The sequence below is a fragment of the Aedes aegypti genome, chromosome 3 (genome assembly GCF_002204515.2).
Source record: "Aedes aegypti strain LVP_AGWG chromosome 3, AaegL5.0 Primary Assembly, whole genome shotgun sequence".
In the NCBI taxonomy this organism is placed as follows: Eukaryota; Metazoa; Arthropoda; class Insecta; order Diptera; family Culicidae; genus Aedes; species Aedes aegypti.
Window position 1 is genome coordinate 286,344,492 of NC_035109.1, and position 26,325 is coordinate 286,370,816.

The 26,325-nt window shown below is 35.8% G+C and overlaps 1 protein-coding gene across 6 annotated transcripts in view; it reads right to left on the reverse strand.

Annotated features, from left to right (window-relative positions):
* Positions 1-2,725: 2,725 nt before the first annotated feature.
* LOC5574124 (alpha-catulin) overlaps positions 2,726-26,325 on the reverse strand; it is a 598,722-nt gene continuing 575,122 nt past the window's right edge. For 3 of the 6 annotated variants that reach the window (XM_021853431.1, XM_021853433.1, XM_021853428.1), the window contains 2 exons: positions 24,764-25,287; positions 3,219-3,297 (listed from right to left, as the gene is read on the reverse strand). In XM_021853431.1, the coding sequence (XP_021709123.1) occupies positions 25,183-25,287 (105 nt within the window). In that variant the 3' untranslated portion in view covers positions 3,219-3,297; positions 24,764-25,182. Of the gene's footprint in view, positions 3,298-24,763; positions 25,288-26,325 lie in introns of all 6 variants that reach the window. The other 3 variants (XM_021853434.1, XM_021853430.1, XM_021853432.1) reach the window with 2 other exon arrangements.

Consider the following 26,325-nt stretch of genomic DNA (forward strand, 5'->3'; position numbering starts at 1 on the left):
CAATTTGGGCTGCAAAGCTGAGTATCGAATTCTCCCCGGAAAGATAAAATTAGGTTGGTTGTCATTTCTAGGAAGCGTATTACAGCAGAGATTGAGTAAGGAAATCTTTCAAGGTCTTTCAAATATGTACTTATGCGTACACTCACAGATACGTAGTGGGGCTATATCATACAATAATTCTCTCAGTCCTCGAATATGGTAGCTCTTGTTCAATCCGCTGCGAGAATACACATCTTTAAACTCCAGCGTTTCCAATATAGCTGTATCCGCATTGCGCTAGGCTGCATGACTCATACTATGAGTTTGAAGGTATTAGCAGGAGTACCGCCTTTATCAGATCATTTCGTGGAATTGACGTTACGGCTTTTCATCCGCTGTGAAGTATCACATTCGTTGGTGATTGAGAATTTGCGGCTAATCGAACGTAATTCTAAAACAAGATGTATGAGCCTGTATTACTTGTACATGATTCTGGAGGTTAACCCTTCTTCGATTGTTTCCAATCGTAGTTGTTTTCCCAGTCTTATCCAATAACACTGTAGCTTTTTGATCTGTCCATGAGAAAAGACACCCGCGGAATTACAGATCTGATTCGCTCGAAGCTCATACCAAAAATTTTTGCAAGCATTTAGGCCATTTCAGTTGAGACAAAAAGTTTTACATCGCCGAGCCAAAAACAAATGATTCTACTTGTTCTGGTGTATTAAATGAGGTTCATATCGCCGCTCAGAAACTTCAAAGCCCCTTCCGCCTTCATTACGCATTTGAGCGAATTGCCTCTCTTCCTTTTGATCAACACTTCATTTTACAGATAGTCTCAATTTTATAGAGGCTATTCGTTCAATGCGACCGGCGAAACACTCTCCGTATTTCCTTGATCTGGGTCTCTGCCCTTTGTACGATTCCGGGCAATGAGAAAACGGACTCGCTTGCGCTATGGAAGGTAATATTTATGACCACGAAATCACCTTCAACGAGTATTTTTACAACTGCTCGTCAGCACGGCTTGATTAGTTGGCAACATGAATGTGATGCAGGAGACATGGGCAGGTGGTAGCATTCCATTCTCCCGCAGGTTTCGAGAAAACTTTGGTTTAAGGGTTTGGATGTGAGTCGATTACATTACCTCCATTTCACTTTGATCAGGTTTGATCAATGCCGTACACTGCGAGAAATATGTAATAAATTTACTTTGGATGATCAATAAAAATCGATAAAAGTATGCAGTCAGAGTGGACCAAGTGCTTATTACAACAACAGCAAAAATGATCAGCGCGCTGAGGAATGCGAGAAAATTAAAAACATTTCAAGATGTTTGTCAGATTTTTCAATATCGAATGATTCTTCTATTCATCCATCAATAGGAATTCATAAATTTTACTTAATTCGATACATTTGATTTTGGTTTTTGATCATTTACCATATTTGGATGGGTGGTCAGAAATTTCAACAATTTCTGTGCAGACAGAGCGAACCAAGTATTGATTCTACGCTAACGCTAACGCTAACGCTAACAGAGCGAACCAAGTATTGATATGCAATAAACTGATTTATTATTGCATTTTTTGAGTCAATTTCAGAGTCCGATAGAAGTTTATGGTAGTTATATGGTGTATGCATCGAATGTCCTAGAACACGCTTATTTGACCAGTATATTTTGGTCAGTACTCAAGATTTTCACTTGGTCCATTCTGACTAAACGCATATTTGAAAATTTCTGGTCTTCTATGCCCTGACCCTGCAAAACCTTAATAATCTGCTTATCTTAGAGATATGCACCCAGTTTGAACATTGAAGCATTAAATGATTATTATTTCCTAGAAAGAGTGAACCAACTCACTGAACGGAGATGTTTAGTTCATTCAGAGTGGACCAATTCCATCAAAAAATCGTTCTATCAGAGGTTTGGATTATGATTTTACATGGTTATCACTTCACATTATATTGTTTAAAAGTAACTCAAAGATGTGTAGAAATATTGAACCAAAATTTAAACGAGTTTAAACATTACAGAGCTTTAGACTTTAAACCCATTTTCATTAAAATATGAAAAATGTCACTTGGTCCACTCTGACTTAACGCTGACCATATATATTTAACTCGTCGATTTATTTCTCTCATCTCAATATGAAATAAGTAATTTAAACTCAACTCATGATTGTAGAAATTTCAAGCTCACCATTCAATCAACTCAACTTCTAATCTGCGCAGCAGCTTCGTAGTTCTTCTACAGCAACCATTTGTAGAGCATTCTTGTGGTTCACAATCTAAGCGCTGTCTTATATGTGTGTGAGACCGATTAAGGCTAATGCGATGCGATGCGGTTTGTGTCGGTGAAAAGAATGCTACTTTTGAAAGAACACTAGAGAGAGAGAGCGTACATAAGTGTGTTGTTGTTGTTGGATACAGCTACCTACTTCACAAAGGTTACATTATTCTAAGAGCCGAAGTTGTGTCCATGGACAAAAAGCGAGCTGCTGCTGGGAACTAAAAGCGGTGCGGTGCGCGTTTATCGAACGTGTACGTTTTAAGCGGTGCCTAGAAACGGATAGCGAATGGGGGGAGAGATTTTCTGTTCTTGCAAGCGATTTCTAGATTTTCGATAGCGGGGGATTCTCCTCAAGAGTTGGGTTTGGTTAGAGAGGTTGTTTTTTTTTTGTTTGGTTTCGAGTCACTAAACATTCATATTTCAATATTTATGATTTCATATTACACATATTTTAACAAACACTTGTTTTCTTCTCGTAATTATGACTGACGTGTGTGTGTTTTCCTATGTGGTTTCTTTTTGTGTATGCGGTTGGTTTGATGGTCGCTCTAGAAATTGAGATATTTTTCGCTCTCACTGGATTGGGATCAAACTTTGGTTGAATCTCTTTGTTCACCTTGAGTTGGTTCTTTTGGGTTTCTTCTTGATTACTGTTTTCGTTTTCTTTTGGTACTTGGTGATGGTGGTAAGGTTTCGATTTCATTTCGATTGGTTCTTGCTCACCGGAAGCCGGGGTTTTAGTTTTGCTCCTAAACGAGAATCATCAAACATACACAAACGCGGAATATAAATTCGATAAATACGGTCATATGCAATGTTTAATGCTTATTCTAAAACAGCAGGAAAGATACTCTGGTCCGCCGAGCGTCACCTTTAGCGCCCCGGCGGGCCATCCCGTACTGTCACATGCTCGCCTCGGTGCTTGTCGTGGATCCCTTGCTATCTCCCTGCAGTCCGGAGGAACCGTCTTCGTCCCGGGCACCGCCACTGGCCGCTCGTCCTGCCAGGCCACTAAAGTCTAGCTTATACTGTGTTTTTCATGAGAATGAGACAATTACGTCAGGAAGAAAATGGGGAGAAAATTGTCCCAAGCACGCCCATTTCGGGACGTGCCAAGGACGGAAAAAAGAGAGAAGAAAAAGTATATTAATTAAATTTCGTTCAAATCTGCTGAAAAATGAGAAGAGCTATTAGTAAGTCGTTAGTTTAGTAAAAGCTACCATTCAGCTGGTAGAATGCGACGCGCTACTGGCAAAATTAGAAACAAAACAAAAAACCAACAACTAAACCAACTAACGACGAACGCAAAAACGGAAAGCTTACAGCAAAACAAAAAAAAAACTGTTGCTGAAACCATTTTGTGAGAACGGAAAGGACGGGAACAAAAAGGTTACAAAAGTAATCAGCCGTGAAGGAAAATACACCGAGACGGAGAATTAGTTTCTTGCTTCAATGGCGAGTATCCATCGGGTTGCGCACGGACCCATGCAATCGTTGACAAAATGGAATATCTAATCCTTCAAAATAGTTTAAGGTTTTTTATGGTATGCTGAAGTAGGGAAAAATATTTCAGTTTGTTCCGTTTAATGCCTTTCGACAAATTTGAAAAAAACCATACTTCAATATATGTTATTCAAAATGTAGCCCAATTTTAAGTAATTTAACAAGTCATAGATATAATTTGTTTTTTTTTTTTCTCAAAATGTTTATCAGTAGTATGGAAGAGAGGTTAGAAACATTGGAACATCAATTATTGTTTATATTTTCAATTTGGTCATGCTGTTTATATCTAGAACTTCTTACAAATTTGTGTAAACTAATAAACCTCAAAAATATCGTGTAGTCCACATTTTGAACCAAACTCGATTTGAATTCTATTATTGCTCGAGGAGATCAGATACCAAATGACCATAAATTATTGTTGTTCAATAGATATTACAATACTTGAATTCAAACTTGGTGATGTTCGAGTCAAATGTGTAAATATTTGGAAAAGCGTTAAAATTATAACCATTGTTTGTCTTCTGTGAATGATCTTCGAAATTTGATAGAAACGTCGTGAATGAAGATGAGTGTGAATTCCATGAGTGCAAGTCTAAAACTTTTAAGGGTAAACGCAGAGAAATGTTTAACTAATCGAAATTTACATACATTTTAATGATGATAGGATTTATACGTTGATTTGTAGATACGTAAACGTTACATACAGGTCGGATTCGATTATCCGGAGACTTGATTTTCCGGGATTCGATTATCAGGAATTTTAGACTTGATTATCCGGAATTTTTTTTCTATATTCTTGTTTTTCAATTTTTATCCATAAATCTGAGATAATTTGATACTGCAATATACAATATGAATGATTTTGCAGCTTAGAACGTATTTAAGAAAAGGGGGGCTTTGAAAAAGTGTTTATTGGGTATGCCGGCCAAATTTTTTTTTTTTTTTGGGAAGACCCCTACTGTTCCTAGAAAAAATTTCTGGCTACGCCACCGTATCATATAAATAAAATAACAAAAAAAAAAAAGATAATATTTAGGTTCTATTGTCGAAGATTTCAATTTTTTTCTTAGTGATTCGATTATCCGGAGTGAAAAAAAAAATGATACTCCAGATAATCGAGTCCAACTTGTATTTCATAAGCTGTAAATCGGATCTACAATGTATTTTTCTAGATTGTCAAATATAGTTGATATTGACGCAATTGTCTCATATATCTACAAAGTTGACAAATTTTTAAAATTGATACATGGATTACAACATAAATTTCGATCAAATTTGGTTTACTCCAAAGCTGCATATTGTTCACGTATTCTTATATTGTGTATTTCTTTCACTACTGCATTGAATTGTATTGAATCATGTTGGTGTCTTCATAGCACTTATTCTTTGGATTGTGAAGAATAAGCCGGCTGAAGACACCGACTCGATTTGATGCAATCGCGCACTTTTATTAACGTTTTCGCACATGTTAAAACTTCTGCGATTGTTTAGTGGTGAAAGAAATGCGCAATATGCCCAATAAAATATGTTACTAAACTACATACTAGAACAATAGTGAGGAATGATGCAAGGATGCAAGAGCCATTAGTTGCCTTTTTCAGAGGTTTTGCCCTCCCCATACACAAATTGATTGTTTTTATTTGGAAAAGCGATGCATGATCAAATTTGAAGGTATGTTTCCAATTACTCTCTAGTAAGGAGAAAGTAACAGATAACAATCATGTTCAAAGATAAAAAAAAACTGAGTCTATTCAGGACGGATTTCACGCCAACTCGACAAAGGGATTGCACTGTGTTTTATTTTCTTGATTTCATGTGCTTTTTGAATAGCACCCAAACCGTTGATTTTAGCGATAAAGTTTGTTCGGCGAAGATTCTTGCTATATTAAAGCGCAACTTTTGACGAAAAAAGTTTTTTGATCAACCCACCTAGCAGTGAGATAGAAACACTAATTTTTTTAAACATTTAGATAGACATATGGTGTCTTCGGCAAAGTTGTAGAATTGGCAATTTGAAACAACTTTGTAGAAGACACGATTTTTCTATCTCTTATACTTTTTGAGATATATGCCGTTGTATGTGAATGACCCCTAAAAATCATAGTTTTTATCATAACTTTTTTCCAAGATTTTTAACATTTTTTGTGTTTTCTACAAAGTTGTTTGTCATAGAAAAACCCGTATTTTTGCTGAACATATCATCACCCTATCTTTTGAAGTTACAAAGTTTTTCATGAATTCCCAGGTAACCAGTAAGCATTTAAAAAAGCATTTATGTAGCAGTATATGCGCCTTTACTGCAGGTCATTAAATGCCAGCGAGCCGTATATGCGCCTTAAATGCTACCAAAATGCAGGTTTTGGCCCGATATACGGCTGCTTAAATGCTAACCCTTCAGGAATTTCGTATCGAACTGTCAAAAAATGAAAACGTCTTGAACATAACGTCTCACTCTCAAATGAAACCAATCAAAACAAAATTTCTCTCCCCACACCACAACCTCCTACTCTCCTCTCCCCCTTCTAACTTCATTTTTCATCACATTACATTATCACTGCTGGTCCCTGTTCGTATCGCATCTCTCTTGAACTACATATGTTAGTTATTCGCCAACCCACCGGGAATTTAATACTGCGACCCTTAGCTTGTTGAGCGCATCGCGCTGCAGGATAGTCTAAAGATGAAATGTTAATGTGAATTGATTGTTTGCTCTATTTAAACTTTGCTACCACAGGATTTGTGTTTTGGATGAGTAAACGAAATAGAACTTAGAAAAGGCATTGATTCTGGCAGCATCTCTCTCGTGTTGGTGTAATGCATCCAAAGTACATGGTTAGAAAAGTGAGAAGGGATTTGTCGTCGTTGGCGTTGGTATGAACGTGACCCTCGTGTAGGTCACCGACACACCCTTTCATGTCATTCAACCTAATCGTAAACACTTAACATAATTATATTATTTTGTACGATGTAGGCACAATATTCAATTAATTGCTCGATAGGATTTCAATTCGTCATCAAACGTCAACATCCCACCGCCAAATCGCTAGTGTTTGGAGGGGATTTTAACCTCCAAATTGCCAAATAACCTCCAAATCATCACCTCCAAGTTAGTTCTAATAGCCTCTGTTATATGAAATATGGTGGCGCGTCGATCGTCGCAAGTTTATCGTTAAACAGTCAATATGATTTTACTGTCTTGGTCTCGTGTTTGTTGTCCCAGTGTTTTTATTTTCTACTCCCAGGGTCCCTCTTATTTCAATGCAAAGCAATGAAAATAGTATCGGAAATTTATCTGCGTTCATGTAATCACATCTATCGCATACTGTGTTTCAGTTTTCTTTGTTACTAAAACAGTACTGATTAATTATACTACTAAAATCATGTCTTCGTGATACCTCTTGGAAGGCAGGAAAGGGTTTCATGCAGGCCAGTGAGAAATATCATGAAAATATTTGTTTCTCTTAGCAGTTTCGTGGCAGTATAAAGGCAGTTGAGATGCTCTGAAACCAAAACAAATTGCGCATTTGAAATGCTGATTAACAGTTGAAAACATTTGAATAGCAGTTCTTTTGCTAATTTGAGGCACCTAAGCAATCAGTATGCTATATTAGGGCAGTGTGCACATGAAATGCAATTAGAAGACTGATTTACGGCTTATTCAAATGCTTATTGGTTACCTGGGTTACTCTTTTTTCGAGGGGAAGTTTAGGCCTCTATAACTGGCTTCGGCGCAAAATGGCGCAAACAACTCTTACAAATCATGAAAGTACCATATCTTCCCTTTCAGCAGTTGATAAAAACTTTTGTCTATAAGCGTCTTTGCATGGGTTTTTACTATCAAATATATAAGCCCTATTAAAACGAATTCGACTGATAATTATTTACTTTAAGAGGTAGAGAGTAGCAATTTTCAGCAAAAACACGCGTTTTAAGATGTTTAACAACTTTTTAGAGGGCATGAAAAATGTTAAAAATCTTGTAAAAGAGTTACGAATTTTTTAAGATAAAGTGCACAAATTTGTATGAAAAAAATCGTTTAAAATCATTTTTGTTTATAACTTTTTACTTATATTTTAAACATTTTTAATGTCTTCTACAAAGTTGTTAAACATCTTAAGGCTAAGTAGCCCGTCATTCGTTTTGGCAACAATGATGACTTTTCAGCTTGCATTTCAAAGTGATAACACTCAATCTTGATAGTTTATATTGACTTGAAAAAAGTATCACTTCACACGCTAACATGCATACAGTATGCTGATACTTTTTCAGCTGTGTCAGTTCAAAACCACCTGATTTTCTTTGATTCGGAATCGTGAGATGAATCAGCAACAATCATCAACGACGCGTACAAATTCCAATGACGGCCTTTTTTGCCTTAAAACGCGTGTTTTTGCTGAACATTGTTTCTCTCTATCTCTTAAAGTAAAATAATTATCAGTCGAATTCGTTTTGATAAGGCTTGTTTGTTTGATAGTAATAACCCATGCAAAGACGCTTATAGACAAAAGTTTTTATCAACTGCTGAAAGGGAAGATATGGTACTTTCATGATTTGTAAGAGTTGTCTGCGCCATTTTGCGCCGAAGCCAGTTATAGAGGCCTAAACTACCCCTTGAAAAAAGAGTAATTCATGAATAACTTTGTTACTTCAAAAGATAGGGTGATGATATGTTCAGCAAAAACACGGGTTTTTCTATGACAAACAACTTTGTAGAAAACACAAAAAATGTTAAAAATCTTGGGAAAAAGTTATGATAAAAAATATGATATTTAAGGGTCATTCACATACAACGGCATATATCTCAAAAAGTATAAGAGATAGAAAAATCGTGTCTTCAACAAAGTTGTTTCAAATTGCCAATTCTACAACTTTGCCGAAGACACCATATGTCTATCTATATGTTTAATAAAATAGTTTTTTTTATCTCACTGCTAGGTGGATTGATCAAAAAACTGTTTTCGTCAAAAGTTGCGCTTTAATATAGCAAGATACTTCTCCGAACAAACTATATCGCTTAAATCAACGGTTTGGATGCTATTCAAAAAGCGCATGAAATCGAGAAAATAAAACACAGTGGATTGGCAGCATCCTTTCAGAATTCAATTCAATGAAACTTTCTGGGTGTAAAGACTATGTGAAACTAAGATACTTTACATACTTTGTTTTTTCAAAATCGATCTAGACTAACATTTGGAAAGGGTCAATGTTTTTTTTTTACTTATTTTTTATAAACCCGTATAACTCGAAAAAGGTAAGACCTACAAAATAGTGTTGGATGGGGGACTGTCGTGAAATTTCCTGAAGTTTTAGAAAAAAATATTGAAAAATAAAAAAAAAACATTTCATCTGTAGATAAAACAATACAAATAATTAATAACATTATTGTTTTGTTTTCATATTCCATATAAAAAGTACCACAGAACATGATATGATGATTTTCGCATTTTTTATGGGTCATACTGTATACTTCCTGCTTCACATTGTTCCAAAAAGTTGTACATGGGAAAGTTGTAGAACTATTTGAAATCTAAAACTTTGCTGAAGTCAGCATGCCGATAGTTTTAAAATCTTGGGAGTTACGGAAGAAAATTGAACTTGTAGAGTATTTTTGAAAAGATTTTTTAATTTCAATTCAAAAATAATACGTTTCTACAGTTTTTACAAAAAAAGTTGCTTAATGCCGCTATATGGAAGCGATTAGTGAATTACTATAGAGCATTGCATTTTGAATTAAATGCAAGGTGGTATATCTTTGATAAGTGTAAACATTTCTGAACTTTCTGCTCAAGATTTCTTTTAAAAGTTGTATACAGAAAAGTTGTAGGTCTTATTGAAATCTACAACTTGGCTGAAACCAAAACGCCGATTACTTTAGAATCTTGGGAGTACATTCGAACGTCGAGTTTTTTTTTAAGTATTTCTGAAGAGAATTTACTCAATTAAAAAAAGGTTCCTACAATTTTTGCAGCAGAAGTTACTGTACGGCCTTTTGAATGCCCCTTAAAGAAAAATATTATTAAACCAATTCCTTGAGTAAACGGGATCTAAATATTTCATAATTTTTCACTTAATATTGCTCATAACTTAAAAATGCCAAACTTGCAATGTTCAGCAAAAATTTGTATCACAACTTCCTTTACAACTCTTCACATTCACGTAAAACGGAAAACAAAAAAGTTATATGCCATATGATTTTTTGGATCCACTCTTAGTAAAACTTTCAGAATCAATTTACTGAGATCATATGAAGAGTTAGATTAAAAGTGTCTTCAGCAAAGTTTTTCATAGCAACATAATCACGAATTTTCTCAAACAAAAGAGTTTGGTTCAAAATTGAAGCCTGTATAAGGAGCAGCCTGTTCAACTTTTTTTTATTAGAGGAATCAAATTTTCATTACAATCAACTTACGCGACAACATACGTCTAAAATGAACAAGAAACACTTTTTCCCAATGCAAACGTTTTTTTTTTCTAAATTGTCGACTCGGGCCATTATTAACTCTGTTGATATATCAGTCTGCTGTGGAAACTCTGTTACTATTGAACAATATTCAGTTCAATGTGACGGAAAATAACGTCATTTGTAACCTAAATTTACGTCATATTACTTGCTGTAAATTTTCGGGACATATGGATTAATTTTAAATATATTTTTAAGTGTACAGAAAGCAGTTTTACGCGGTTAGATGCATTTTGAGCTTTAGAATGAAACATTATTCGAAAAAGGTCTTCTACAAAGTTGTTTGTATTAGCTAGGCCCTTTATTGGGTGTTATTAAAAATAAGGGTGGTCTACATTTTCGTAAAAACGTTATAACTAACTTTCTTATTCGTAGAAATTATACTATAGATGCTTCACGAAAGTGGTCCGTAGAAAATTTGTTTTCTGGCTCCAGAAGTTTCAATATTAATATATAATTAAATAATGGACCACTTTTAGAGCTTTGAATTACAGGCTATTTGACGAGTAAAAGAGTTCTCTATCTCTTTCCTTTTGGCAGTTATTGTTGTTTTTCTTGCAAAACACGCTTATTTTGATTGTTATCTCCGGTTAGAGCAAACGCAAAAATATATTTTGACGAAAGATAAAATAAAATTATTTTGTAAATCCAGGAATTAAGGATGTGTTTTTGCTGTATCCCTAATAAAATGCATTGAAAAACAGTGCATTTTTATTAGAAAAACTATAATAATCTACTAATTAGAATAGATATCAACAATCTTCAATCTTTAATTTGCGTATTACCAAGTTCTACATGTTGTTCATGGATTACTTTGATAAGAAATCAATATTGAAAAAAAAACAGAGTTACAAAATTTTTTTTCTGGACCGCCTTATGCTGAATGGGGAAAAATGCTATAAGTTGTTTGTTTAGTCACAAAACAATTTTTTTTTTGAAAAAGTTCAAAAATTAATTTAAATTGAAGACTATATGCAATTATATATAATGGAATGGTGTCTGTATCTTACGAAAAGGCTTGAGAACAGGTTAACGGATTTGCACAATTCTATCACTGTTGCATTCGACACGGGATGCGACGTGTTCGTGTTTGGAAAAAGTCTAGGAAAGTTTTCGAAATAGTCAGAAAACGGGAAAAACTAATCTGTTATTTTGTATGGAAGATTTCATGACATTTTTCAACAGCCTATTTGATGGCAAGACGAAGTTTGCCGGGACCACTAGTTAAATAATAAATAATTGCATACATTTTAAGTAATATTGTGAACCATCCTAATTTTTAAATAGCTCTAAATAATAGGTAAAGTCATCCGACAAAGCTTATTATTGATTACCATTAACCATTAGTATGATGAACAATGGCAATTTATTTAAAATAAACTTCTTGTCTCTGAAGTTCAATCGTGTTTTGAATCTCATTTTATACAAAGTATTTACATTTAAATAATTTGAATATAATATATTCAAAAAACTTATACATTGCTGTTCTGAATAATAGCAGCGCATGTCGATTTTCATACAAAATGCTCAACTTTGACATGCTGTAGTTTTGTTCCCTTTCAAGCAATCGAGTTGAAATTTTCTCCACAGAACTACAAATATGCCCAATTTTGTAAACACAAAATTTCAAAATTTTCCAAGCCCCTGCCGGAAAGTGAGATACTAGGTGAAATTGTTCGAAAAAATAGCAGTTTTAAAAATTTGAATTTCGGCTTGACATTATAGTTTTAAATTGTATATCACTTACCATTGGAACAATCTCCTCCTACTTATCAAACCTACACCTAAACCGAAAATGTTTAAAATATTTGTAGAAGAAAAATTTTAAAATGAAAAACTGCTATTTTTTCAAAAAATTTCACCTAGTGTCTCACTTTTCGGCAGGGACTCAGAAAAAACTGAAATTTTGTAGTTACAAAATTGATCATATTTGTAGTTCTGTGGAGAAAATTTCAGCTCGATTGCTTGAAAGGGAACAAAACTACAGCATGTTAAAGTTGAGCATTTTGTATGAAAATCGACATGCGCTGCTATTATTCAGAACAGCAATGTACTTGCGTGTTATTCTTAAATTAGTTAAAACGCGTGGTAAAAATTGATAGATATGAGTGAAATAATGAAAAAAAAAATCCTCGTGCTCAGGTGAGATTCGAACCCACGGCTCTTGTATGCTTGACGAGTACTTTACCATTTGGTGATACAATAAATCAGAAGGCTACAAGTTTCGAATTCAAATCTCAACAAATCATGTGGATCCTCCTGCTAAACCATATCCATCAACCTCTTGTATACTATAGCTTTATAATAAAACTAACTATAATAGTGTAACTATAACAAAGTCCATGTTGGGGGCCCGTTGATTTGGGTTCTAGTGCAAATTAGAACAGAAAGATAATGTAAGGATAACTACAGTAACTTCGAAATTGTTTCCATTGGAGCTGCATTTCATGCTATAAAAATAAAATTCAGAATAATGCAATACATTGGTTTTTTATTCGTTATCTGTATGCAATACAAGTATTTACAGTGTAGATTATACAAAATATGTTTGTGAAATCATTATTTATAACTTGATGATTTTGTATGTGATATACTGTAAATGTTTGATTATACGCGATTCTCCATCAAAAACAAAAGGTTTTTGAGGGTATTTATCTGTACTAACTTATTTTTCTTGATAGAGAACCGTGAATAACTAATGGAAATGCCCTATTTTGTTAAAAAAAATTGCATAAACTTGAAATAAATCGAAAACTACTACCTCTAGAGAATGAACCTTGAGGATATCATCTTGATTCTGATCAAAAACTAAAATAGGGATGTTATTTAAAGCAGCGATACGAAATTAGACCAAAAAGCAATACAAATATTTTTGGAAATTTTTACAGCATGTCCGAAAAAATATCCATAAGTAATTGTAACCCATTCAAAAAGAAATATAAAGGTACCAGATTTAGCATCATATCATTACGATATTCACTTCACATCACGACCTCCAAGCTTAAAGTTAGTTTCAATTTTTAAACGTGGTTTTCTAAAATCTTAGTTTTCGTTGATGTTTTCACTTTAATTGACGCCCGTATCAATCCAAACATTCCAATTTAGATTCTTAGTCGTCCGTGCTTGTAGAGAATTCAATAAAATTTGTTTTTCCTCTGTAAAAGACACGGTGTTTATTTTACCACCACTTCCCTAACTATGTGATTGTTTACTAGAAAACCACTTATGATTTGGCTTATATGATTATTATCGAGTCCTTAAGACGGTCCGATCCAAAGACCGAAGCGTTCCAGCTTTGAAAACTGTTTTTACCCTACTGGTAATGATCTTTTTAATGAATATGATTGATGCCATCTAAAATATTCATGCAATGAAACAATTCATAGCATTGAACGACTAGTCATCATATGCAGTTATGCAGTGCAAGTTCATTTAATTATAAGCTCTACGTGTAAACTGTGCCATCATTCATTCATTGTCTCTACAATGTGCAAGCTATCATTCAACAATCAATGTTTGTACTGTAGACTACGGTGACGAAAAACTTTCGTCTAATTTCAGTGTAGTACCTTTTTTATAATATTCACTGACAATACCATGTACTGTGACCGTTAAGAATGTGTCGTTTTTAATTGAAAGTTTTTTCAACGAATCTAATTATTTCTTTTCAGAAATGTTATGCAAAAAACGTTACCCGATTACAATTTTCGAAGTACAAAAACGTCCTCTTCTGTATCTGTACTCTCTAATCAAACTTCGCAAAATCGTCATCGTTTCTCCTGTCTCGACGCTCAAAAGATTATTTTCTCTTAGAATTCGTTTCGCGTAATAAGCTTCCAAAACTCCAGCACTAATTAAAAATTTCTCTTTACAAGATGCGTAGTGCCCTGCAGGCACAATACCCCAGTCCCCCTTGTTCCCAATCGTTCCTCATCATGAGTAAAAATCGTCCCGGAGCGGCCCCAGGAAAAATCTCCCCCTAATTGAATTCCCATCAAAGCATAAATTCTCACACTGCTGGAGCCTGGTGGGAACCGAAGGATCCCAGTCCCACAGTGGATGGCGAATTCCTTCAAAGTCGTAGGACCGCCGGTGAACGGGGGCGTCTCCACCATTGGCGTTGGAGGTGGCCAGGTCGGTGTTGCTGCCGTTGTTGTTGTTGCTATCGTTGTTGCTTTCGCCGGTGTCATTGTTGTCGTTGCAAATGGCAGAGTTGGCAGACCCAGGAGTTTCAGCAATGGCAGCCAGCCGCTAGAAAGGTGGACATCAGGACGGAGGGGATGGTCAATCGAAAAAAGAATGGAAATTGAGAATTGAGGAAGAAAATTTCACGAAGGTGTGGGGGGTTTCTACGAAATGGCTCAATTAGTTTTGGCAATCACATCCAGCAAACATCGATGGGCAGCGGTGGATGTGGGTTGATTGGTGGACTCCATCAGGATAACGGCGTTGTTTCGATTCAGATCATGGAATGGAGTTTGACGTGAAGTGAGTGGTGGTTGCTTTCGATGGAAAACGTCGATGCTAATACTCTAAAACTGTTTTCAGTTCTCCAGGTCAGCGTAATCTTTGACAGCTTAACATTTATTGAAGTAGTATATGCCCAGGAGAAGTAGAGTCAGCAATGGTTTCAACAAGTCTAAAAAATAGTTCAGTTCCCAAGCGCTCACAGGGGTTCATGGAATTGTTCCGCCAAGAGCTTCATAAGGTTCTCAAGGTTTTATAATGGGTTTTTGAAGCATTTTAAAATTTTCTCAGGCGTTCACAAGAGGTTTTCTATATTATCCAGAGTCACCAGCACAATTATCTTCAATCGTCTCTAACAGAGCCGGGAAAATGAATTGCATTAGTTTAACAAGAGAGTAACAAATCATGTCAATTGTTTACCTTAATCTAATAGCAACTGAGAAGTACGACTTGATACGTCTACCGGATGTCGGATCAAAGTCGCCTTAAATCACATCCGATGTTGAACTAATATTGGCTTGACATCGAATTAAGTCGGGTTCGTAACGTGTCGTGTCGAGTAAACGTCGCTTTAATCATTTCAAATGTACTTTAAAAAAAACTATGCTTCTGGCTGATTCGTGTGATTTCATGTTATGCAGCCCACAGACGCTCAGACGGTTAGACCAACATTGACTCCGCCTCCAGGTTGATGCTCATCTTTGACCATGTGTCATGCTGCTTGCCGAACCAATATGACAGTTTGTGAAACTGATTGGATGGTTGACGAATCGGTCGGACAAAATCAGAAGAGTTTGATTTTGTTCAAAACACCGATGGGCGGAGCCGAATGTTTGACGAACTGGTCGTCAGCATGTCAAATTGAAGCTTTCACGTCTCATGAACTGCCGATGCAGATGGATGGCAAATCAAAATGCGTGAATGGACCAATGCACGTGTTCACTAATTTGACGTTTGAGTGGTGCCGAATTCACTGGTTCCATGGTCAAATAAACAACACTAGCGATTTTCCTCAATTTTTAACCTATTTCTTTAACTTTAAGTTCCACCAGGAATTCGTCCATGTAAAGCTGCAGGAATTTCTTCACGAATTCTACCAAAATCCCTTCATGGATTTCAATGGTAATTCCTTCATGATTCCACAAGTGTCCTCCAGAAATTTAATCAAGATTTTGTCCGGTGATTTAACAAGGATTTCCTGTAAGAATTCCGTTAGAAATGACCTTCTGAAAGTTCACCTGAAGTTCGTCAAAGGATTCCATCAGGAGTTCTTCTAGGAATTCCTTCAAACGGGATTCCAGGGATTCCAGGGATTCCATCAGGATAACTTCAAAATTTTCCATCAAAAGTTTTTGTAAGGAGCTCCATCAAAATTTCCTACAAGGATTTCATCAGGAGTTGTTACAGGGATTCCATCAGTAATTTCTCTAGAGATCAGGAGTTATTGCAGGGAAATAAGCACGAATTTGTCCAGGAATTCCATCAGGAGTACTTCTAAAGAATAAATCATTTAAGATTCAATCTCGAAAGATTCCATCACGAGTTCCTTCAGGGTTCCCATCAGGAGTGCATCTAGAAATTCCATCGGAAGTTCCTCTAGGGATTCCATCAAAAGTTCTTCTGGGGATCAGATGTTCGTCTAGGGATTCCATCAGGAATTCCTTCAGGATTTCCATCTGGAATTCCTCCAGAGATCCCATTAAGAGTTCCTTTAGGGATTGCACTTGAAACTCATCTAGAGATTCCATTAGGAGTTCCTCAAGCAATTCTATTAGAAGTTCCTCCAGGGATTCCATCAGGAGTTATTTCAGAGATTCCACTTGTCATTCCTCTATCATATTCTATAAGAAGTTCTTCTCAGGAGTTCCTCCAATGATTCCATCAGGAGTTCCTATAGGGATTTTATCAGGAGTACCTTTAGGGCTTCCATAAGAGTTTTTTTCTGAGGATTTTATCAGGAGTTCCTCCAAGGATTCCAACAAGAGTTCCTCCTGCGATTTCATCTGGCATTCCTCAAGAGACCTTACCAGGAGTTCTTCTAGAGATTATATCAGGAGTTCCTCGAGGAATTCCATCAGGATTCCTTCAAGGTTAATCATCAGGAGTTACTCTAGGGATTCCATCAGTAGTGCCATCAGGAATATTATCAGGAGTTCTTCCAGGGATTTCATCAAGAGTTTCTCTATAGAGTCCATCAGAAGTTCCTTAAAAGATTCCACCTGGAGTTCCTTCAGAGATTATATAAAAAGCTCCTTAAGAAAATGCATAAAGATTCCTTGAAGGGATGGCATTTGGAGTTCCTCCAGGGATTCCATCAGGAAGTCTTTAAGAAATCTTATCAGTTATTTGATCAGGAATTCCAACAGGAGTTCTTATAGGGATTTCATCAGGAGTATCTCTAGAGATTACATAAGAAATTTCTTAAGAGATTCCGCTTGGAAATCCTCCAGGGATTGCTTCAAAAGTTATTCTAGGGATGAGAATCAGGACTAAAGAAACATTTGCCTATTTTATAATCATTTATTAAGCAATTTTTCACAACTACATACTGAATAGTTGCTTTATTATATTACTTTGCAGCTGCTACGCACACACTGTTCAAGCAAATCTGGCGAAATTATTAAGCTTCTTATTATTTAATGACTGTAATCATATATTGTAATGATGTTTATTCAGGTTTCACTTAGCTTAATAAGGATTGATGATTTAACAACGCTAGTTCAACAAACTACATTATTGCAGTTTAATTCAGCATCATGTTGAACAACATTTTAATTATTTCCAAGTGAAGCCTTTGTTCAGGCGTTGTTCACACAAATTTGGAGAAGTTATAAAGCGTGTCGTTGTATATTGACTTTATTCTACAACTTCAAAATCGCTTTATAATCATTCATCTCAGCTTTTATTCAACTGCCACAAAATTGATTGAAAACAAATAAATTACTAAAAATAGCTAACACTGTATACATCAAATGCAGTGTATACCTTTACCATGAATTAATAACCACACTTTTAATAATTACCTGAATACTGGATTCAAACTCGAGACCTTCCACCTTCCCATCGTCAGCGGTATACCTTGCCATCTGCGTCATCCTTGAATTCATATATCAGCCTTCCAGTCCCCAATATAAACCTCTTGTAGCTGATTATTGATCATGCTTGAGCTCCTATTCAACAATAACTAATCAACACATGCTATGCTGATCAACAACTGAATAAGCGCATTACTTCTGCTGCTGTTCAGTACTGATGCGAGCTGAACTCAGTCGGCTATTTATATCGCACAGTGAGAAAATCTATTTCAATGCTGGTCAAAAATAAAGTTTATTCACAAAGTAAAAACAGTCTGAAATGATTAATCGAATTTCATAATAAGTTTTAACTTGTTAAAACTTTAATTGAATTGTTCATCTAACTATACTAAAATTCATTTATTAAATGTATAATATTTCTACTAGGTTAATATTTTTATTATTTGTCGTACTTTTTCCATCTATTAAACATTATACAAATATAAAATATATTTCAATCAATAATCCTATGTCAGAAGACTGATTCAAAATATTTTCTAAACATAATTAAATATTGTATTGGGAAAGCATCAGTTATTATTGTATCCAACATGTTTTTATATATTAGCAAGTTAGTGGCGAATTCGCCAAGGGCGAAAAGCCACTCAAATAAAGATAAATAATAATAATATTAGTAAGTTGAACATTGCAATACATTAGGAATACAACGCAATTTTTAGATATTTTGTCCATTTTTCAAAAATTTGGCTATGGTGTGACCTCTTTTGTAAGGCTTCTTTGTTGCTGAACAATGTGTTTAGTAATCGTTATTTTGGACTTCTTTGGATGACCTGCTCGGATGATATATTTATGTTGTATTAGGATTTTATAAAATACCTATTCAGCTTTTAATCATGTTCATGTTAAACATGGAAACAGCTGAAGTGCGAAGCAACCAAAACGTTAGTTCGTCTCCTGTACGTCTGTTTACACAATTATATTTGTTTGGTGGAATATTGGCTCTTTAATAGAAGGAAAAATGACTTATTCGACTCATTAGTAAAACAATCTTAACAAGTCGGCAGAGATTCTTTGGAGAAGTTTAATAAGTGTTGATTCTACTATTATTCATTCCAATGAAAAATGTTGAACATTGACTTAAATTTGGATCTAAATACCATCTTCTCAGCTCTTTGTAGGGCATTTTTTCAGCTGTCACCATTATTCAACAATAATTAACTGTGTATGTTTATTTGTGACACTTGACTGTAAGTTGGGTAACCACTTTCATGTAACTATTGTTAAATTATTATTTGTACTTCGATTATCATTAAAAATGTTATGATTAGTAACTTTTTCCGATATCAATAACGTCGCATTTGGAACATTTGGAAAATTTAAATTTTGATATTTTTAATCCAATGTGATTCGAACTTTACCCTCGTTGATCCATTACGTCGCCATTACGTCCATTACGTTAATCCATCCATCGCATACACGTCTTGGATTTGATTTGAAAAACATTTGAAACATTTGAAAATAACATAAAAAGACATAATATGCTTTGCTTGAATAAGAGCATACTCATATACTGTTATTCACATTGTTCATAAGTTTTACTAATCATGCTGGTCAACATTTTAAGTATAAGACACTGAAACTTTTGTACGATTTGTTGTTAATCAAATGTTCAATATGCTACTAAAATGATGGCTACAACCTATAGAAGCTTTTAATCAGTCAATTGTTAAACTTCTTATGTGTTGTAGAACAAAAGCTACTATATTTGCATTTTCGGAGGTTTATTCAGCTCTTATTCAAAACACAAACTGCAAGTGGAATAACAGCTTTTTCATAAGCGGAAATTAATTTTATTCAATTAATGATTCAACTAAAAATTTGTTCAGCAATGGTTGCTGCTATGCAGCTTGTATTAAACACGTAAGTATCTTAAAAGCTACCAATTGTTCCTTGGGGAGTTCTTTTGGGGATTTCATCTGGAGTTCCTTAAGGGATTTCATTAGCATTTTTTTAAGATATTCAACATGGAATTCCTCCAGGGATTCTAACAAAAGTTTCTGTAGGGATTCCATCAGGAGTTCCGCTGAGTATTTCATCAGAAGTTCCTATAGGGATCCTATTACGAATTCCTACAGAGATAACAATGGAAGTTCTTCTGGGGTTTCCATCGGAAGTTCCTCCAAAGAATCCACCTGGTTTTCTTACAAGAGTTCTTTCAGAAGATTCCATCAGGAGTTCCTTCGAAGATTGCACCTGGAATTCCACTAGAATTAATATCAGGGGTTTCTCGTGGAATTCCATCAAGATTTCTTCTTGGGAGTTCCGCCAGGCATAAAATCAGGAATCTCTCCAGGGATTCCATCAATAGTTCCTAAAGGGATACCACCAGGAGTTCTTTAAGGTGATTATAAAACGAAGCCAAACTTTGAATTTTCAAGTGCACAAGACTGGAGAATCTAGCAACAGTTTGCGCTGAAAATCAATCAAATTGCTTGGTTCCTGATGGTGACCAATGGGATTAATTTTCAACGCGGAGCGCATTTTGGTTCTCAAGTCTTGTGCTCTTAAAAATGTGAGGTCTGGCTTTGTTCTATAATCACCTTAAGAGGTTCCATTAAGAGTTTCTATAGAGATTCCATCAGGAGTACTTCTAGGGGTTTTATCAGAAATTCTTCTAGGGTTTCCAGTAGGAGTTCCTTCAGAGATCATACCTGGAATTTTTACAAAAAATCTATCAAGAGTTTCTCCAATGATTGTATCAGGAATTTTTCCAGGGATTATATAAGAAGTTTTTCCAAGGATTCCATTAGAAGTTCTTGCAGGGATTCTATCAGGAATTCTTCTAGGTTCCTCAGGAAATCCTCTAGCATTATTGTGGGTCCCATCAGGCTATTTACTACGGATTCATCCCGGAATTTATTAAGAGATTATACTACAATTTTTTTCCGAGGGGTTTCTGTAGGGTTTCTTCAGAGATTCTACCTGGATTTCCTACAGGAATTTTATCGAGAGTTTCTCTAATGATTCCATCAGGAATTCATTCAGGGGTTACATCAGAAGTTCTTCAAAGGATTCCATCAGAAGTTTCTAGGGGGGTTTAATCAGGAGGTCTTCAATAGATTTATTTGGGAGTTTCTGCAGGGATTCCATCGAAAGTTCTTCCATGGAATGCATTAAAAATACTTCTAAGGTTTCATCATAAAATCTTCCTGGAATTCCATTAGAAGTACTGTCAGAAATTCTGCCAAGGGTTCCTTCAGGAATTCCTCTAGGGTTGTTCTGTTTCTGTTGTGTTTATTAGGGATTCCTTCCGGAATTTGTTCTACCAAAATTTTCTTCCATGGGTTTCTCTAAGGAATTCTTCAAGAGGTTCCTTCAGAAACTCTTCAAGGGAGTCGTGTCAGAATTCCTTAATAGATTTCTCCCGGAATTTATAAAGAGATCCCTCCCGAAATACCTCAAGGGTTATAAGGAACTCCTTCAGGGATTTTACCAAAAATTTCTTATAAAGATTTCGTCACCGAAATTAATCATATAATATCTTCCAGAATTTATCAATGGATTCCTCGCGGAATTTTTCAATCGATTTTTTCCAGAATTCATCAAGGGATTCCTTCCGGAACCCCTTAAGGAGTCAATCCCGGAAATTCTCAAGGGATTTCCCCTGATTTTTTCAAGGAATTTATTGCGGAATATCTTCAGGGATTTTTTAGGGTTTTCAGTAATTCCTCCAGCAATTTTACCATAAATTTCCTGATAGGGTTTTATCAGAAATGTGTTATAAATATTTCAGAAATTTTGGAATCATCCAGTATACTATCCAGTGACTTTATCAGGAGTTCCTCCTGGGATTCAAAACAGAAATTCTTCCAGGGATTTCTCAGTGAATTTCTTCAGTAATTTCAACAGGAATTCTTTCAAAAATTCCACTAGGATTTCCTCTAAGGGTTCCAAAGGAAAATCCCCCACATAAAACCTTCAAAAATTTCTCCGTGAATATCGTCTGGAATTCACCCAGGGAATTCTCCAGGATTTCCATCAGGAAAGCCTTTAAGGATTCCAGCTGAAATTCTTAAAAGGATTCCCTATAAATTCTTTCAGAAACTCCACCAATATTTTTGCGATGATTTAACCGGAAATTTCAAATTCAAATTCCAAAATATTCTGGAAAAAATCCTCCAAGGACTCCGCCAAGATGAACTCCAAGGATCCCATTACGAATTTCTTATGGAATTTCTCCACAACTTTCTATAAAGATTCCACCAGTCATTCCTTCAGAGACTTCACCAGTATTTTCTCTCTTTTTTTCACCAGTAATTTATCGAGAGATAAGTTTTTTTAAATGAATTTCACCAGGAGTTAGGGTTGTCATACTAAAATCTGTATTTATCCCTTGAGTTTTCTTTATATCTGTATCCTGGAGCAAAACATCTGTTTTTTAAATCTGTATCACTGAAAACTGGAACAGTCATGAGAATTATATAAGATATGTAAGGAAATATCAATTAAACTAAAATGCAGAACTGTTACATCTAAGCTTGAGTTTTAATGTTTTCAAAAGTATCTATTTTCATTTTTGCTTTAAATCTGTATAATTTTGGATGAATAGAATGTGTAATTATGTATTTTTCCATATAACCTGTAATCTTTATACACAGATTCTTGGTCTTAAAATATTCAAGAAAATCCGTAAAATACAGATAAATCTGTAACCGGCAACCCTGCCAGGAGTCCTTCTAAGGTTAACACTGGGAATATTACAAGAGTTTTGCTGGAATTTACACCAGAAAAAATCACCAAAGATTTGCCAGAAGTTCTACCATAAAATATTTCAGAGGTCTCACTAAGTAGGATTTTCCTTCAGGATTATTAGAAACTCCTCCAGGAAATTCACTGATATTTACTCAGAGGATTAAACAAAGCATTTCCCTGAATGCCTTCAGTTTAAATCCCAAAAAAAAAAAACAAAACACTTTGACGATTTTTTTTTATTTCTGGAAAAACACTTCACCAAAGAAATCACTGGAGAAACTCCCATAGAATTACCTGAAAAAATCCTTAATATATCTCTGGAAGAGATTTTAAAGACTCCCTTAAGTAGTTACCAAAGGATGCTCTAAGGTAATTCCAGGTGGATTCCTTAATCCTTTAAGAAATACTGGAAGCAGTTTATGGATAAATTCCTTTAAGAATCCTCGGAGAAATTTTTGGTAGATCCTTAAAGGAATTCCTGCAGAAATCCCAGGACGAATGCATCGTAGGGTCCTTTCGGAGATACAAGGAAGAACCTTGAAAGGAAACACTGGTGGAAAAACGAATTCATTAAAGGAGGAACCTCACAGAAAAATGCAAGCAGAATCTCTAAAGGAAATTTGAGTGATATCCCGTTCAGGAAGTTTCGATGATTTCTTTTGCAGTATTGATCGTGGAAACTCTGAAGGCTTTCTTGGAGGAATTCTTGGTGGAACCCCCGGAGGAACTCCTTCATGAATCCTTGGAGAAATTGTGGGCAGAATCATTGTAAGAGTTTCTGGAATAAACCTGTGCATGTATTTCCGTAGGAATTTTTGAAGGAATATGTAGAAAAAATCGGTGAAGGATTTTCAAGAGGAATCTGTGGTGGAATAACTAGAGAAAAAGAAAAATCACTGGAAGATTTTTGATAGAAGCAATTCTTTGATAACATTCTTGTACTAGTTTCTTTGGAGGGATTTCTTGAGCAATCTCTTTGAGAATTTCTGGTGGAATTGCAGGAAAAGATTCTGATAGAATCTGTTTAGAAATTCCTAAAGTTTCGCTGGGGAATTCCTAAATTAATCTTTGGAATTTTTTTGGTGAAATTCTTGAAGGAAGCATTGGATAAATCACTGTAAAAATCCTTCGGGAAGTTTTTGTTTAAATCCATGGAGAAATCTCTAGAAAAATTACTAGCAAGAATCGCTGAAGAAATTCTTGGTGGAGGTTCTGAAGTAACGCCTTGTAAAATTTGAGGAGCAACCCTAGGAGGCAAAAAGTTCTGTTGAACTCTTGGTAATTTCTGGTGATGAATTTTTTGAGGAATCCATTGAGAAGTAACTGAAAAAAATCATGATGATTCCTTGGTAATGCGTGATGGAAAAACATCTAGAGGAATTCTTGAATGAATTTTTGAGAAATTGTTATAGCAATCTCTGAAGAAATTACTTGAGATTTTTTGCATTGGTCTTTGAAGGAATCAGTGGAGGAAACCCTGAATAATTTGTAGAGGTCTTTTGTAAAAAAACAAGTTTTTTCGACTACAGACCAAATGGGAGAATATCCTTACAAATGAATCCAAGCCATTTATGTGCACCCACTAAAGCTGTTTTCTCCCAACCTAAAATTCGTCCCCAACCCGGAGAGACGTCATCGATTGGAATTGGAAAGGTCACGGCCCAATCTGTATCGTCCCTCCTTCTTGATTGGATTCAATGTGTACCGACAATTGGGAAATTAAATCACAGCATCTATTTGCTCCATTATTGGGTGGTAGGTAGACTATACGGCTGCAACGCCAAAAGGACTTTAAATTGATGATGACGAAGTGGCGTTGGGAGAAGGACTGGAAAAGGACAAAATGGTACGTTTACCTAGTCTCCTACATAAGTCACAGACAAACGTGTGTTAGATTGGGACAACCGAAAAAATAATGAATGAGGCTAAAACCGGTACTACACGAAGAGAAGCCCAAAGGATGGACAATAGTCTGGCAATAATAATATCAACTCAGAGGATCCCAGATAGGGGTAAATAGTGATTGGTTTGTATCGATCGATTTTGTATTTTTTTATGTTTGAGGTACTGATGGATAGGTGTATTGTCGAGTATGGTGCATTGTATTCCCCAATCGACATCGGAAACATGCCATCTGCTTATTGGAATCTGTTGCACTTCGTTTGGGGTGGTCAAGGTATGTTTCTCACTGGAATGGATTCGAACAGGTCGTGGTCAAGCTTCTACTTGTGTGAGCTTATATATCTTTATAAGATAGGACCTAGATTTGGATCTAACCTATATCAGTTGGTGGTCAGCTCTCTAGCTTGGTGTCGATGTGGTTTCTATGGCACACGATGTCTCTGGGATGTGCTCAAACATTGGTGTTCAGGGTGTTGCGAAGAAGTGCATGTGTTTTTGCGATGACTGATTGTTGTTTCTTTGATTCGTGCACTTCCAGCCTATTCTCTATTCGTGCAGTGGTCGAGTGCCTTGTCCAACTTGCAGTAGCTTAGAGTAGTGTGTGATGCGATGAGCCTTTTTCCCAGCTATAGTGTCACTTTCACTCAAAGTTCACACGTTCTCAGTCAATCCACGAAATCCAGTAAATAACGTTAACTCGTGTACTCTATTCACAAATCCACTTAGTCAAAGTTACGCTCGTACCACAACAGTGAATGCAATGGCAACAACAAACCATCGCTGGCTTTTTCTTATCAGAAAGGATTCGGAGGAGTTTTGGATCGGAACGTGATTAGCGCGGTTCGTCTTACCCGTCTACACTCACCGGTCATCTGTTTCTTGATTGCTCCTAACGCTTGCTGATGACCGCACATTCGGAGACACAAATGATTAATTCCAGGATTGTATGACTGAACGCTAGGAGCTTGTGGTTTTCAGGGCTAACTAAGGAAGTGGGGAAATGAGTCCCAATCAAAATGGTTGTAATTGGTGTAGTGCTCTCTAGGTATATAGGTCTAGCGCATTCCAATTCGGTATGAATGGATATGGATATGTTAATCATGGAATATTTACAAGAATGAGAGATTTTCTTATAAAAACTGTGGGATTTATCATGCTTTTTTTACCTTGAACGTGTTTCAATCGATACTGATCTAGACACTGTTTTAAAAGGCTTTCCGCTAATTGTAGGAAGTGATGTTTATGCTCACCACATAATCTAGATCTTTATTGGACAGTCTGATGGAAGTAATATAAATCTTGGACTATTTGATATAGACAATATCCCAAATTTATGGTATCTAGAAGAAGTGTTCGCCTGTACACTCTGTGTGAACAGAATAACAGCTGTTCAATCAAAATGATAATGATTTCAATACCTTTCTGTAATTCTAACATTTGGAAAGCGCCCAAGAAGTTTAGAGCCATTTTTCAGAAACGTTGCTGTTAAGCACTTTTTAGTCCGCCCTCGCAAATTAACATCACTATCAGAAATATTAGTGTTAGCTCTTCCTGATAGTGGTATTGGTGAGCGTGAACGAGTTGAATTGAACTCAACAGCGTCTTGCAAAGCCATTGTTTACCAATATCGATGTGCCCTTTTCGAATGTTTATCGAGAATTAAAATAGAGAGCGTTATTTTTTGTCTCCCCAAGAGAATTTCTCTCTGGACTCCCTGAAATGGGTGGCATGGCATGGGTGCTGCCAGTTCAATCGAAGATGGTGTCGAAACAGTAAGCACTCCATGAGCGTATTGTACGGTTTTACGGTTTTACCCGACCAACTTGCCCCAGTGCCGTCCCTTTGCGATTTTTTTCGGCTCCCTCAGTACCCAAGTGTACAAAAATAATTGACGGGCCAAGGATACGGAACAGTTGACTACGAGGATCCGGAATTGT